This window comes from Falco rusticolus, chromosome 1, assembly GCF_015220075.1.
Source record: "Falco rusticolus isolate bFalRus1 chromosome 1, bFalRus1.pri, whole genome shotgun sequence".
Taxonomy (NCBI): Eukaryota; Metazoa; Chordata; class Aves; order Falconiformes; family Falconidae; genus Falco; species Falco rusticolus.
The window spans coordinates 14,900,627-14,915,377 of NC_051187.1; the positions used below are offsets into that span (position 1 = coordinate 14,900,627).

Sequence of the window (14,751 nt, forward strand, 5' to 3'; positions counted from 1 at the left end):
CCCAGAGCGCCCCGCGGCGGCGCCGGGACTACGGCTCCCAGCCTGCCCCGCGGCGGGCGCGCCTGTCACCGTGGCAGCGGCGGAGGGCCGCCCCGGTGCCGTCAGGCAGCGGGGTCCTCGGAGGCCGCGGCCCCCGGAGCGGCCCGGGCCGGCCCCGGGAGATGGCGCAGGCAGCACTGGGCGCGGCGGGCCTCCACTTCGACGAGCTGAACAAGCTGCGGGTCCTGGACCCCGAGGTGGCTCAGCAGACGGCGCAGCTCCGCGAGGAGTGCAGGGCCTTCCTGGACAGTAAGTGCCGGCCCGGGCGGCGGCCTGCCCCGCGGAGACACGGCCTTGGCGGCAGTGGGCCAGGCGCCCCTCGGCTGGCGCCCCTCGGCTGGCCGGGCACCCCTCGGCAGCTCGGAGGACCGTTAGGGAAGCAGACTGGAGCACAGCGGGCCGTGGCGGCTCACAGGCACGCAGGGCTTTTCTCTCATCTTCCCCCTTTTATAGCCTACCTGACAGCAAGGACAATCTTAAAATGTTACTTGTCTGCAGTAAAGCCCACATATAAAGACACATCTAAAAGCAGTGGCATGTAGTAGAAGGATTAGTCTTCTTTAGGTGTGTTTTGAATATTACTTGACAATTTTTTTCCTTTGCAGAAATAGTCGAATTTCAAAAAATAGTGGGTAGCTTAATTGAACTTGTTGATCAACTGGCAAAAGCTGCTGAAAGTGAGAAGATGAAGGTACTGTGCAATTAATTACTGGCTTGTCCTGTACCCTGCCCTGTACTCTGCATGAAAAACCAGATTGCTCCCTTCCTCCTTTTACCGCGTAAGCAGTCTTTCTGTCAGCGTCGTACAGGCATTTCCATGATACTTAACATCTGTCTGTCTGCAGTATGAAAGCATGGGCCTTTTTAATTGGTATTAACATCCAGAAGACTTACTGGCACCCTAAGAGTGCCACATTACTCCTGCATTTAACAGTCCTACTGTCCCTGCCTGTCTATGTATTTGCACATAAGTAGAACATGTATTTTTTAATCACTCCTCCTACCAGCAGAAATTATAACCAGAGCTTGTCTATCTGTAGGACCAGTCACCAGTGATCAGTTTGTATTTCCAAAGGAATCAGTGACTTTCGTTTTTTGGGTTTGAAGGAAGTTTCAAACGTCTTAATCTGCCTAACCTCTACAGGGGCTGTTAGCCTCTTCACCAACCATTCAGTGCGAAGGTGTCATCCTCCTTTATTGTTAGCATGGCTGAAACACTTCAAAATCAACCTGCTAGTAGTGATGACAGGGGTTATTTTTTTTTTTAAATCTCAATACAAATACATCAGGGACCGTCCTCTTTCGACAGGCCATTGGTGCACGAAATTTGCTGAAGTCTATAGCAAAGCAAAGAGAAGCTCAGGAACAGCAACTTCAGGCTTTAATAGCTGAGAAGAAGATGCAGTTGGAAAGGTAAGTTTTCTGTTAAATGCTTTTGGGGCATTTTGTAGGCTGGAAAGCCAGTCTTGCCATCTGTGCTTGGCTGCAGGACACTGTCTAAACTTGTTCAGACAGGTGTGTTCTTGCGCACAAAGCACATGTGGCGTAATGCAGAGCCACAAGCTTGGAGTTAACTTAAGGCCCTGTCTGCCACTCATCAATAGAAGGTTCATCTCCAGTGACTTTGTGGCTATCTAAACAGGGGCAGCATGAGATCGTGCAGTTGAAGAAATCAGTAAAACTGTCACAGTATGCCACGTGCCTGACTTGTAGAGGCTCTTCTGAACTGCAGAGTCTCACTCATGCAGCCACTGCTTTCCAGCTGACTTACACATGTTGCCTCATGTCCCTTCCCCACAGACCAGAGAACGTTGTGCTAAACCATCCAACTGACACGGGCTGGACGTAGCAAGTAACCATTTGTTGTTTTTTCTTTCAGATACCGAATAGAGTACGAGACTCTGTGTAAAATTGAAGCAGACCAGAATGAATTCATTGACCAATTCATTTTTCAGAAATAGAGGATTTTAAGATAAAAACAAAGTCGGAAGCTTGACCATTCCAGAATCCTGAGAATTTAAAAAATATGCAAATTTTTCACTGTGTACGAATGAAGAGATGGTTTGTACAAATGGAAGCGTCTTTTAATCCAGTGTGAATTACACTGGAAGTGGCAATAAGGAGGGCTTTCTAACAGATGTAAAGACTGTTCTGTCCTTCGATTTTATAAAAGTTTTGTACAGTCAGTTGTTCAAATTCTAGTTAAATACTACTGTTGCTATGTTATGTCTCTTACGTTTTGAATTGTACAGCTCTTTCAAAGAAATCAGGAAATAAATTATTGTTTTCAGACTTTCTGGATATACCAGAATTAGTTGTTTCTGCTATTTTATTTTTGAGCTTAGGAGCTTATAACTCCCTGGATAGTCATAATGGTTTCCTGTATGTAGTGTTTTTCATGTTTGTAAACACAAAAGGATCAGTAACTTACCTGTATTGACCAGGTTATTTTTTCTATAGACTTAGGAAAAAAAAAAATCCAGAAATTTATGATTCACATAACGGATCAGTTACAGAACACACAAAAAAGCAGAAAATGTGGCAGAATTAAGAACTTCAAACTATGCCTGAGGTATGTCCATACAGGTGGTAATATTAGAGTTGAACTCTTTCATGGGCATTATTAGTGCCAGAACTGCAAACTGATGAGACAAACCATTCTAAGCATGCAGTTACACCAGGAGTATCTATAAACTATAAATACAAATGTGACATTTAAATAATGAATGCGTGTGATCTAAAAATCAAGCCTCACGTTGACGTGCAAATAGATGTGTTTTATGTCTCTCTTTAGGCAACCAAATATGGAAATGCTGTCCTTTTCAAAGCCTGTGGAAGGTTTAAATTTTATATCAGTGACATCTTGAAATATGTAGGCAGTGACTGAAAAGCCTCTCAGTGACCTGCAATCTTAACACAAGTCTCCAAGTTTGACTCTTGCAGATCAGATTGAGAAGTTGAACCCCAAGATCAACCACCCCAGAATTTCCATAGGTAGTAGGTAGCAGGCTTTATTTACTGTAACTTATGCATATATTTACTGGGTGAACTAGCTACAATCTCATGGTCATGTTAAGTTCCTTTTAGTCATTCCCTTAACAAGATTAAATGCAGTTTAATGCGTTCAGTTATTTATTTCCATACTAGAAGTGATTTCATGGAAGAGAGGAATTTACAAATCCTTGTTTAAGATTCCTGAAGTACTTCAGAGTCCTCTCGGAAGTATGCCTCAATGTCAAAATTAACTTTAAGCATTCATAAATCCAGATTTTGGCACATTTACCACTGATCAGACACGTACAATTAACCAAAATTGAAGCAGAGCAAAGGAAGATGAAATTCTAAAGGAAGGGGTGAGGAAGTTAAGAATTGTTATACAATTTGAAATGTTTCAAAATCATAGCTTTGCAAATCTGTATGTAATCAGTTATGAGTTTTGCAGAATGTGCTCTTCGAAGACAAATTTCTTACTGAAGTGGTCTTCTAACAGTCATCTTGGAAAAAGGGAACTTAAAAGAACAGTACCAGTTGTAGTTCCCCTTCCCCCTCCCCACCCCCAGTTACACATCAAATGGTTAAAAGTTCAGTTTCCTATTACAGATGCACCACACAAAACTGACGGTGGGAGAGGAGCCAGTTCCCTTCCACCTGCGTGTGCCCAGAAACCACACGGAATTGCTAGTGCAGGCTCCTGCCAAAGCCACTTCTGACTGAAGGGGAGCTGTGAACTCAAAACAATTCAAATTTTTCTTGCAGGAGCCAGATGCCTGGTGACAGCTGTTGCAGCCAACACCACCAGACAGATGTTTGTCCCAGAGGACCACGTCAGCATAGGGTCTGAATCAAAACGAGTATGTGTTGTGCGTACAGCTTTTAGAGGGGACTACTTCCTTTTCCTTTTCTCCACGTGGTTGTAATGGGGGTTGTAGAGCATGGTAAAAAGAATCAGAAGTGGTATCAGCAAGTATGGCACATATATAGACAGCAGAATTAGGCGCTCACGTTGTGTCTGAGGTCCCAAGAGCTCGGACTTTGAGAAATCATGGAACAGGATATGTGCAAGGATAGCCAGCAACGTTGTAGCTACGTGAGTGGAGTAGATAACTGCAGGAGTCCTTATCCATTTGCAGCTGCCTGTTCACAAGCAAAAAGGAAACTATTCTAAGTACTTTGAAACAAGCAGAATTCACTGGCTTTTAAATTAACAGAATGTTAACTGCTGTACCTCTGATAGGATAAGCTGCAAGTCGTATTAAATAGGTAGTAGAAAAAACTGTAAGTACTAGTCGCAACAGACCCAGGAAATTTATCTACCTTTGTGGAAATTTAGAATGTGTGATGGTGGCAGTTTTACAAGAACAAAATGTATAGGTAGGCTTGAGCCAGAACTTTCATCTCCCTTGGAAGCGTGCCAGGCGTCAAGTGCTGATGTTGGTTACACACAAACAACTGCAGTTGACGAGGGCCAACAGTCAGGGGTTTTCTCTGATGGGCCTTATTCTACGCTGCTTTCTCAGATAAAACTTGCCATGAGAATAGCATGGCCCTCCACAGGGTACGTCCCTATCGCTGCTTCAGACGGACCGATAAACTTTCTCTGCTGTACAGAAAGCAAATGTCACACAAAAAGTTGCGCAGGACATATTCTTACACTTGTCTTATACCAACCTTTTAAGAAGGCGTATACTGCAACAGGGAAGAAGGGCATTTGTAAGAAGATTTCGCAATACATAAACGCCTTAAACCACTCAGGGGGCTGGAGCATCATGGGGTCTCTAAAGGTGGTTGCGTACCACTGTAATAACTCTGTCAGCTTAAAAAAAGGAACAAAACAACAGGTTAATACACTGAATATCAACTGCAACAGGGCAAAAAAACACAGAATCACAGAATTGTTTAGGTTGGAAAAGACCTTTGAGCCCATCGAGCCCAGCCGTTGCCCCAGCACTGCCGAGCCCATCACCAACCCATGTCCCCAAGCGCCGCATCCGTGTGTTTTCCAAACGCCTCCCGCATGGTGACCCCAGCAGCTCCCCGGGCAGCCCGTCCCAGTGCTCGACCACCCTGGCGGTGGAGACATTTTTCCAGACACCCAGGCTGAGCCTCCCCTGGCGCAGCCCGAAGCTGCTCCCTTTTGCCCTGTCGCTAGTTATCTAGGAGAAGAGACCAACTCCCACCTTACTACAGCCTCCTCTCAGGCAGCTGTAGAGAGCCCTAAGGTCCCCCCAAGCCTCCCCCTCTCCAGACTAAACACCCCCAGCTCCTCATCAGACTTGTGCTGCAGCCCCTTCACCAGCCCCGCTGCCCTAAATTGTGACCCTCATGTGGTGGTGAACGAAGCCATCATTGCAGAGGGAAAATGAAGTGATGTCACCTTGCTACACAAGGCTTCACGCTGCCGTTTAGTTTCGATAGGGACTGCATTTCTGACGTCTTTCAAGTGATGAACATGTTCCATGAAGTGCATAGTAAATTTGCACTAGAGGCAATTTTAAGGTTACTACAGCTGGATCACAGCACTCCTGGCTGCAGGTGAACAGCCTGATGTAAGAACTTGGGCCTAGTGAGTTGCAATTAGTTTCCATGACAGACATGTAAATTCCAGCACGGCTTTAAGGTGGACTTTGAACGGAGAGATATAGATTGAGATTTGCTAGTTAACTATTAATTAAAGGTGGTTTCTATAATGGAGTAATTGTACAGGGAATTCTAATGGCAAAAATAAAATTCACTAATTGTAAAGCTCGTACAAAAGGTTATGGCTGCACCCCGATGATGAGAGTTTAATTGATTATCTTCTATCCAATTTATTTTAACTGACCTTATGATGTTTATTCTATAATTTTATTCTTTTTGTGGTTTAACTATGGTGAAACCAGGACATACTCAAAACGCAGCAAACCACAGACTTTTACTAATAGATTTTGTCACTAGCATACCCGCTTCTACAGCGGTAACAATCCTCTTTTGCATCTTTGGCAGGAGTACGAGCAAAAATCACGACCACAGAGTGACTGAGGCCATGACAGCCACATCTGGGGGCACGTGGCAGCACGTTCGGCGCTGCCAGGATCTTCGGGCGTTAACGCAGTACAGGACAGGCAGGGCAGCAGGTACATTCTTACAGAAATGATATTTATTGTGCCACTTTACTTTCCCTGCAAAACGCACAACATACCACGCTGGGGAAATTACCACAGAATTGTTGAGGTTGGAAAAGACCCTTAAGAGCACCCAGTGCTGCTAACCCTGCGCTAACCAAGTCTCTAAAGCACCGCGCCTGCTTTTAGGGCTTTTAAATCCCTGCAGGGCTGGGGTCTCGGCCACATCCCCACCATCCCTTCACCAGGGACTTGTGCGTGCCCCTGTGCCCCTGTGCGTGCCACTGAAAGGCGCCGTGCGCGCACATCTCCGTTACAAATCGAAAAGAAAGTAACACCAGACCCAGGGCTGAACGTGCCCATCAGCCACTGCACGTATTCTCCTGCCCAAATGAATGACCCGACTAAAGATGTAAGCCGCCCTGCAGGCGGCAGGCATTGACTTGTCTGTAAATACTATTTCATTGTAGGAAATTTACAGCCTTTTTTTCTCTCCTCCCTCCCCCCCCCCTTATGTCTCTACGGACCAGATTTTGCAGAACACGCCACAGGCTCCATTAAACCCGCGCCTAAACGCGCTTCCCCCCAGCGCCCCGGCCCCCCGGCCCCGGCCCCACTCACGCCCCGCGGGGGCAGCCCGGCAGGCAGCAGCGCCGGCAGATCCACCAGCAGCGTGACGGGGATGTGCGAGAGGAAGTACAGGGCGAAGAGCCGCTCCCGCCATCGCGGCCCCGCCGCCATCACCGCGCCCGGCCGCGCCCCGCGGCCCCGCCCACAACCGGGCCCCGCCCACAACCGGGCCCCGCCCACAACCGGGCCCCGCCCACAACCGGGCCCCGCCCACAACCGGGCCCCGCCCACAACCGGGCCCCGCCCACAACCGGGCCCCGCCCACAACCGGGCCCCGCCCACAACCGGGCCCCGCCCACAACCGGGCCCCGCCCACAACCGGGCCCCGCCCACAACCGGGCCCCGCCCACAACCGGGCCCCGCGCCCGCGCTGCAGGGCGGCTGCGAGAGCCACCACAGCGGGGGGGGGGGCGGAGGAGGAGGAGGAGGAGGAGGAGGAGGAAGGCCGGGCCGCCCCCTGCCCCCCCGCCGTTACCGTGCTCTGCCGCAGCTGCCACGCCTCGGCCAGGGCCGGCAGCCCCGACGTGAACTGCCACCTCCGCCGCCGGTTCTGGCCCGTCCTCTGCAGCGCGGCCCGCTACGGCCCCACGGCGCCGTTCTCTGAACTCTGCATCCAGGACCCAGCTGGAGGACACGCGGATTCTTTCCCGGTACTACCGTGCCTTCCGCTGCTGAGTCAGCCCCGGTCGACAGCGCTCTGTCACCGCATCACGTTACAGCATAACCAGGTAATTCAGTGGGTCTGATTCCATCCTTTATTGAGCACAGAAGTTGTCCAAGGTGTACACGCAGATTATGTATCAATTATCTGCTTGGATTCCAGTTTCCCCCATTTAGCAATGTCACAAACAGTTTTAAAGTAACCATACCTGAGCAGGATTACAGAAGTACAGTGAACAGAATTTCCTATCAAGTTATACTTGACAGAAGAATTTTAAAAAGTTACAAAGAACAAACAGTCCAAGGATCTCACGATACTCCGTTACTAAAACAAATAAAGGGTATAAAAGATGATTAGAAAAGTTGCTACCCAGTAAATATTAAAACCGTCAGTCCGATCAGGTGAGCATTCGTACACTCCCAGCAGGTCAAACAGTAAAGTCCCAAATATGCTGCTAACAAATTGGCTGAAGGAGAAAAGCACTTCGTAACTTTCATAAATGAATTGATTTGAATCCGTCAATGCTATTTCACCATACATGGGGAAATGGATTTTAGCAATTTACTTTTCCACAGCTGATCTCGTTTAGCTCCTTTGCATCACCTTCAAGATGTACACGCAAAGAGAGTAGGCCGCCTACTATTTGGATGTTCCTTTGACAATTTGTGAATAGTTTTGCAGTTATTCTTTGCACTCGCTACTTCTGTACTCTTCTCAAGGCACGAGTAATAAAAGGAGATGCAGAAGCTATATTTAGAGAGCTTAAAACTTAGGATTAGAATCTGTAATTCGTTTGACATTGATATCAACAAAGCTTAAAACTGATTAAAATGCAACTCTGAAAACTGCAAGCTCGATTTAAACCTCATTGGGCAAGAAAGCAGCTCCCTGGATGACCTCACGCTTAGATCACTCTGGGTGCATACACATGTGCGTTCGCTTTAGAAATGGAACTGTCTTTGTCGGCTTTGACAGCTCCTGAGGTCTCACTTTCATTGTAATTGATTTACATTAAACATGTAAAATGCAGTTGAGGCTACAGAAAATATTACCATAATCGTTTTTTATATATATATATATTTGCACACACAATTTTTGTTACACGTTTGTGCCCGGTTTAGTTACTCGTTCTGCACAGTGCCTTGCCCACATTCGTATGAAGACACTCTGAAAGGTAAACGTCCAAAAGACATTTTATTCTTTTTATGTTTACCAACGAGATTAACCCACGGACCTCCAGCAATGAGCTCCAAAAAATACACTGATGCACAAAGTGGGCTTTGCCAGTTGTGTCACTGCGTGCTCACATCCTGACAGACGGTGTGTCAAAATGAGAGGACCCAGCAAGTGAGCCGCCGTCTGCGCTGCAGCCTCGCGCTGAAGGAGAATCTAGCGAGCAGACTAAGTAAAAACGGCAGTGAATTAATGGCAGCTAGTTCAGAATAGACAACCGTGAATCAATAATGAATGACACCACCATCACTAGTTCTAAAACAGGTTAAAAATTTAGCCCGTAATAGCAGGGAGACTTTTAAGAAGAGGTTTGCAGACAAGGCATGTACATGAGCCACGATCTCCGTGCCAGCCCTGGGAAGAGAGCACATGCTAAGGAGGCTTATCAGTTTATTTCTTGTGAGGTCCTGAGGCTTGAACTATATAGTTCGGCTTGTTTAAAAAAGGTTCATACAGTTTATAGTTCAATCTGTAAAAAGGTCACACCCACAAAACATGAACATTTTCAGGCATATTCTGCAGTGCCACTGCATGTTGGGTTCTTTGCGTTGGGACTAGAGAAAACAGTGAAAGCGTTCGTGCTGAAAAAAATAACATGCACTTTGCAAATGAAGTAAAATCCATACTGGACTGGATGTCTTTCAACCTCCCAATAAAGTGCAAGTCAATTGCTTGTTTTGATTTATCAGCAAGGTTTGCCTTTATCTAGGATCAAACTTGAAGAATAAATTTTTTATTGAAGAAGTCATATATATGTGCACAAATATGCATATATATATGTATACGTGTGTGTGTGTAAAAATCAAAACCATGCCCAAAACAAGATGTTATAAAGTCTTTTTACTTGTATTCTTTTAGACAGTACTTAATCAGGATTGTAACAACTTATTCTTAAATAAAGGTGGGAGATCAGACAGGAAATAAAGATAACACCACTTCTTTTTCAAATGTCACATTTAATGTTTTCACCACTGTACTTCAAATCTACATTTTACAAAGTGACCAGCAAGTGTGCCACATTAACTGACCAACCTCTGAGATTTTACCTTTCATACCAGTGTCTTCTTGGGCTCTTTTAATTAAACATGTTTCTCATTCAAGTGAATTGAAATGTTTCAGTTGGTTTTATTCTCAGGAGCCTCATAAAAAACAAAGATATTGCACCATCTTTGTTCAGTTATTCAATGTTTGTCTCTTTCACAGCAAATAATTACTTCATTGAAGTTAAAACTTCCAAACATAACTTACTAATAGTCTCCAATTTCAGCTCAGATCACTCTTGTTGAAAATACTCTGCTAAATACAGATAACTTACAATAACTTTAACAGTTAATTGTCCATAACAAACACCACGGTTTTTCTCCAGACCAATGCTCAGATTTTAAGACCACCCTTTAGTATTTCTTTGTACAGGTGAAAAACAGTCTTCAATTTTCTAGTCTTGTTTTAAATATAAAAATTGGAAGGGACATTCAAGTTTCAAGTCTCCACACTGAACTTAAAAAAAAAAAAAAAAAAATCATGTGGAGGTAAACAAACCAAGTTGTATACTCCAGGAGGTAGAGGCCTTCAATTTGTGTTCATATATACATATGCACAGAATTCAGTGTTCCAACAGAAAAAGAATTAGCCAAAAAGTAATAAAAGTTATTTACTACTGTGACATTTCAAGACTTCCACAGCTTTGCCTAAAGACACGAACACAATTAACGTAATTCCCTATGTGCTTTTTTTTTCCTTTTCTTTTTTTTTTTTTTTTTTTTTTTCTCAACTGTCCAGTGCAGGAAAAAGTTCTCACAAAATTTCACAGACCTAAAATGTGCAAGCTAGTTTCTCTCTATACAGCAATGATGTCAGGGATCTCTGAAATTAGCCCATAAATGGAATTATTTACACACACAGAAGATGCATGCTGGGGGGTTTTATGTAAGAAAGAGCAGAAAAACTTCTAATAAAAATAGATTAAATATATATATATATTTATACTGGGTAAGGAAACAGAAGTTTAGTCTCTCCTAGTCACAAACTCATTCTCTCTACTCACAACATTTGATTTTAGAACAGCACACATCACCATCACAGCTCTAGTGAGAAGCTATATATAGGATTTGATCATCAGGTGACATGCCCATGTCCTTGGTCACTGTCATCTGATGTGACTTCATGATTGGTCGCAGTCAAGTTTTCTGTATTCCTTAGCTTTAGAAAACCCAAAATCTTCAGGAATGGCTCAATATCAAAATGTATGTCTATCTTTTTGTACAATCTCACTTCAATAAAAAAAAAGAAAAAAGAAAAAAGAAAAAAACCTCCCCAAATTTGGTTCAATTCTGTTTGTTCTGAGCTGAGCCATCACAGCTGCACTAGAATTCATAAAACACGTGCAACTCTGGGTAAAATATTTTCTTCTAAAAGCACAACCACTTTACAAGATTAAAAGTCTAGTACATTTCTAAATATTATTCATATTGTACAAGTAGTGGTTGTTAATTTAAAACTTCATTAGTAAAATTACAGTACAAGCATGATTAACCTCCAGAATTGCAAATCCCAGACTCCAGTGGAAAGCTACATTACATCTTCAGTAGTATATTATCTTCCACTTTATTCCCAAACCAATGGAGATGGCGGCATCTCAGATGGTTGAGCAACCGTGGAACTAGAATGCAGGTGATAGAGAAAATCAGTGTTCATTTGCAATAGCTAACGGACAAAAAAGTTAATGCTGGACCATAAGCAAACAAGTCAAGGAAAACAAAACCGAAACCCACCAAACCCAACCAAAACCACCCCAAGACCAACCGTGACCACCACCGACAACACATAATTCCTATGCTTTGTCTACTTATTTTTTTAAATCATTTCTCATCTATCAGTCATTCCTTGGAATGTTTTTACAGTGCAACTCTACAATGAAAATTCAGCTTGTCACCATTTCGGTTCTGATTTTTAGTCTGACTTCTGTGCTTTTAAGCAAAAACATTACTTGAAGCTTCTGCACATTTTACTTAAATTCTAGACGAATTCATAATACATGTTAAAAAATGTAACCCTACATGCTGGGGGTTTTTTGCAAGAAGTTATCTACAGGCCTTTCCTACTCTCAGAAATTTAAGACAGAAAACATTTTGGATGTGTGAATTCTGTACTACTAATAAATGTGAATTAATATCAGATGTGATTACATACAGTTACCTAATAAAGCTCTTAAAAGCAGCAGACTGAGGGTTGATGCAGAGAGGCACTCTGTTTCCTTTCTGCTGTTCCAAAATGAACTGATGAATTATTTCTGTACATAGGAGAAAAATAAAAAACCACCATACCATTAACACTGTTTGCTTCAAGAAAATGCAATGTCTGCTGGAGGAAAATGCAGCTTCCCTGACCGAAGGTCCATTTTAGTGAGGATAAAAGAACTCCAGCTTCCCTAAACCTGATCTGATGCCACACCTCATAGCACAAATTCAGACAGAACTCTTATCTGCATACCGAAATAAATTTATACAAAATAAACCCCTAACCACCACTATAATACCAAACTGATGATAACCACTTATAGATTAAATCCCAATTTTAGGGTACAACTTTCTGAAAAACAAAGAATTCTCAACTTGAACTGCAAATACCGAGAACACGGTTCTGTTACTCAGTCCAGGCTGACTGATGAGCTCAGTTACTACCAGCAAGCACAAAACTGCCGTTTGAGAAGATTAAACCGAGAAAGTCGGTTTCCATAAGGAAAGAGGAACTCTGTGTACAGTTGCCAGACAAAACATGTTCTCACACACACGGGTGCACCCCTCACCCCCTGAAAAGGAGAGCCTGGCAGTTCGGCAGCGGGCTGCTCCTCCGTCACAGCAGCGGTGGCTGCCAGCACCGCGATGGCAAGCAGCACTGCTGCCAGCAAACTTCAGAGGCAGCATCTGTAACAACAGACTTCAGAGAAGGCAGCGGATCTGCACAGCGCTGGAGGGCAATGGCCAAAGGGGAGGGAAACGGGAAGGAGAACGGGATAAAAAGAAACCGCCCGACGTGAACTTGTATGAGCTATAAATGTGAATTTCAGAATTACCGGTTCAGGATATATCTGAGCTAAGTCACATTATCATGGCAACATCATGGTGTGTTTCTGTCCCAAATGGCGGAACTGTTTGTTGGAAACTGCTGAGGTAACACATTTCTTCTCCCTCTTCTCTGGAGTTACTTGAGCTGCCAACAAGCAGAACCTAGATCCCTACTACTGCTTCTCACCCCACGTTGCTCTCGCGAAAGGACTGCCTTCCCAGCTGGGACCCATGTCACAAGAAACCAAGTCTGCTTTACGGCTTGTTTGCTACGATGGAATCAGACTTCAGACCTCCAGTGCCACAGAGCCACTGCTGGCATTTAGTAACCACCTGCAGCAGGAGCTTCCTCTTCCAGGCCCCAGGAGCGATGCTCCTCGCCACAGCCCGCCAAGCCCCGGCGCGCGCCCTCGGCTCTGCCCAGCAGCACCCAGCGCACCCAGCGGCACAGCTCGTGCCAGCAGCTCTGCGAAGGCACCTGCCGTGGACGTTTCAGCGCGAGCAGGCTGTGACGGGTCAGAGGAAACGAAGCAGCAGAACTATGAGCCTGCTCAGCTGCAGTTAGCTGATGATGCTGACCCATTCTGCAGCACAGCTATCAAGGTAACACCTCGTACCCCGAAAAGGCAGCAACAGTGATTTCCCTTCCCCCCCATGCAATCCTTCAACAAAAGAACGAGCAGCACGGGGGCCACTGACAGCAGAGAAGAATATTATTAAGGTCTGAAACCAACAGACTTCATGCCAGCTAATGCCTGTGATATTACACTACGTCAGAACATTTACAAGCAATTCTGTGCTTTTAATGAAATTATTTCCAGTATCTACTATGAAAAAATACCTAAAAGGAAAACCCCCATGGGTCAGTGTATGCATCCGGACCGCACATCCTCACCACATACTACTACATGCTGGAGCAGGAAGATCAATGCAGACACAAAGGTTAACTGCTACTCACCTTTAACCTGCCGAACGGAACTGAGGTTCTTTTCAAAAGTGTCATCAAATTTGGGATTAGTGATGGGTTCAAAATCACTAGTATAAACTCTTCCAGTAGATGTGGAAAAACAACATTTACACATACAGGTGTGGTATCGCAACCGCCCTTCATCGAGATATGGGTGAGCTAAGGCATCCTTAGCAGATATTCTTTTGGACTGAAATATTGCATTTAAAGAAAAGAAAATAATTAAAAAAATAGTTAGGATATTTTCAGAGGTATTGAAACAGTCTAAAAGAATTCTTACTCATCACTTAATTCAAAATTGTTTTATAACCCCTAATCACGTTAACAAATTAGTTCATGTCAGAAAACACTTCAGACCTGCGAGCAGTGCCACTAGGGGGAATGTTTTACTCAAAAACAAGCAGCATTGCTGAGATGACATTGACCTTTCTGTGCTATAGCTAATGACAGAAAATGCTGCTAATGTGGTTTTTCAAAATATATTTTTCAATAATTACTTTCTCCAGTTTATTTCTCCAGAAATTATGACTCCTACAATAAAACAAAATAAACCCAAATAATGTAATGTTAGCAAATATGGCATTCTGCAGGTCCACACACTGCAAAACGTTTTCATACGTCCTTCAGTACATTTTAAAGTAAAACACAACTTTAAGCATCACTGGTAACAAGAGTAATTCAGGATATGGAATCTGGTGTTCTCAGAAACACTTTGGAACACTTCAAGTTTCAGAAAACAAGTGCTGAGGGAAATGCAGGGAAGAAGCAGGTCAGAGCTGTGGTTTAAATCACAAAGTCTACTTCCACATTACTACGGCTTTTTTTGTGCGTAACCCAAGTAAAGTGCTCAGTCTCTAGGTGTCCAACATCATCCCATACACAAAGAAGAACACTATCTGCTCCCAAAGAGCTGCAGACAGAAGTGCTACTGCAAAGTCCGGGTGTAATGAAATCTGGTGTTACAGGTGAATTAAAAAAACCCAACCCAACCCAACCCAACCCAACCCACAAACAGAAGTTACTTGCTCAAAGATACAGAGCAAAAGCAGTGGCACA

General features: G+C 44.2%; 3 protein-coding genes across 6 annotated transcripts in view; 1 reads left to right on the forward strand and 2 right to left on the reverse strand.

Moving 5' to 3' along the window:
• The first annotated feature begins 50 nt into the window (after window positions 1–50).
• IFT20 (intraflagellar transport 20) lies at window positions 51–2,350 on the forward strand. Its single transcript, XM_037411534.1, has 4 exons — window positions 51–288; window positions 645–730; window positions 1,349–1,452; window positions 1,919–2,350. Exons 1-4 carry the CDS (start codon window positions 162–164, stop codon window positions 1,998–2,000), a joined length of 399 nt encoding a protein of 132 aa, XP_037267431.1. The 5' UTR covers window positions 51–161; the 3' UTR covers window positions 2,001–2,350.
• Window positions 2,351–3,148: 798 nt separating this feature from the next.
• TMEM97 (transmembrane protein 97) lies at window positions 3,149–6,910 on the reverse strand. Its single transcript, XM_037411521.1, has 3 exons — window positions 6,762–6,910; window positions 4,708–4,852; window positions 3,149–4,173 (listed from the first exon to the last, which is right to left on the reverse strand). Exons 1-3 carry the CDS (start codon window positions 6,879–6,881, stop codon window positions 3,923–3,925), a joined length of 516 nt encoding a protein of 171 aa, XP_037267418.1. The 5' UTR covers window positions 6,882–6,910; the 3' UTR covers window positions 3,149–3,922.
• A 600-nt stretch (window positions 6,911–7,510) lies between these two features.
• Window positions 7,511–14,751, reverse strand: part of NLK (nemo like kinase) — a 66,972-nt gene continuing 59,731 nt past the window's right edge. For 2 of the 4 annotated variants that reach the window (XM_037411557.1, XM_037411545.1), the window contains 3 exons: window positions 13,687–13,885; window positions 11,860–11,953; window positions 7,511–11,323 (listed from right to left, as the gene is read on the reverse strand). In XM_037411557.1, the coding sequence (XP_037267454.1) occupies window positions 11,269–11,323; window positions 11,860–11,953; window positions 13,687–13,885 (348 nt within the window). In that variant the 3' untranslated portion in view covers window positions 7,511–11,268. Of the gene's footprint in view, window positions 11,324–11,853; window positions 11,954–13,686; window positions 13,886–14,751 lie in introns of all 4 variants that reach the window. The other 2 variants (XM_037411551.1, XM_037411562.1) reach the window with 2 other exon arrangements.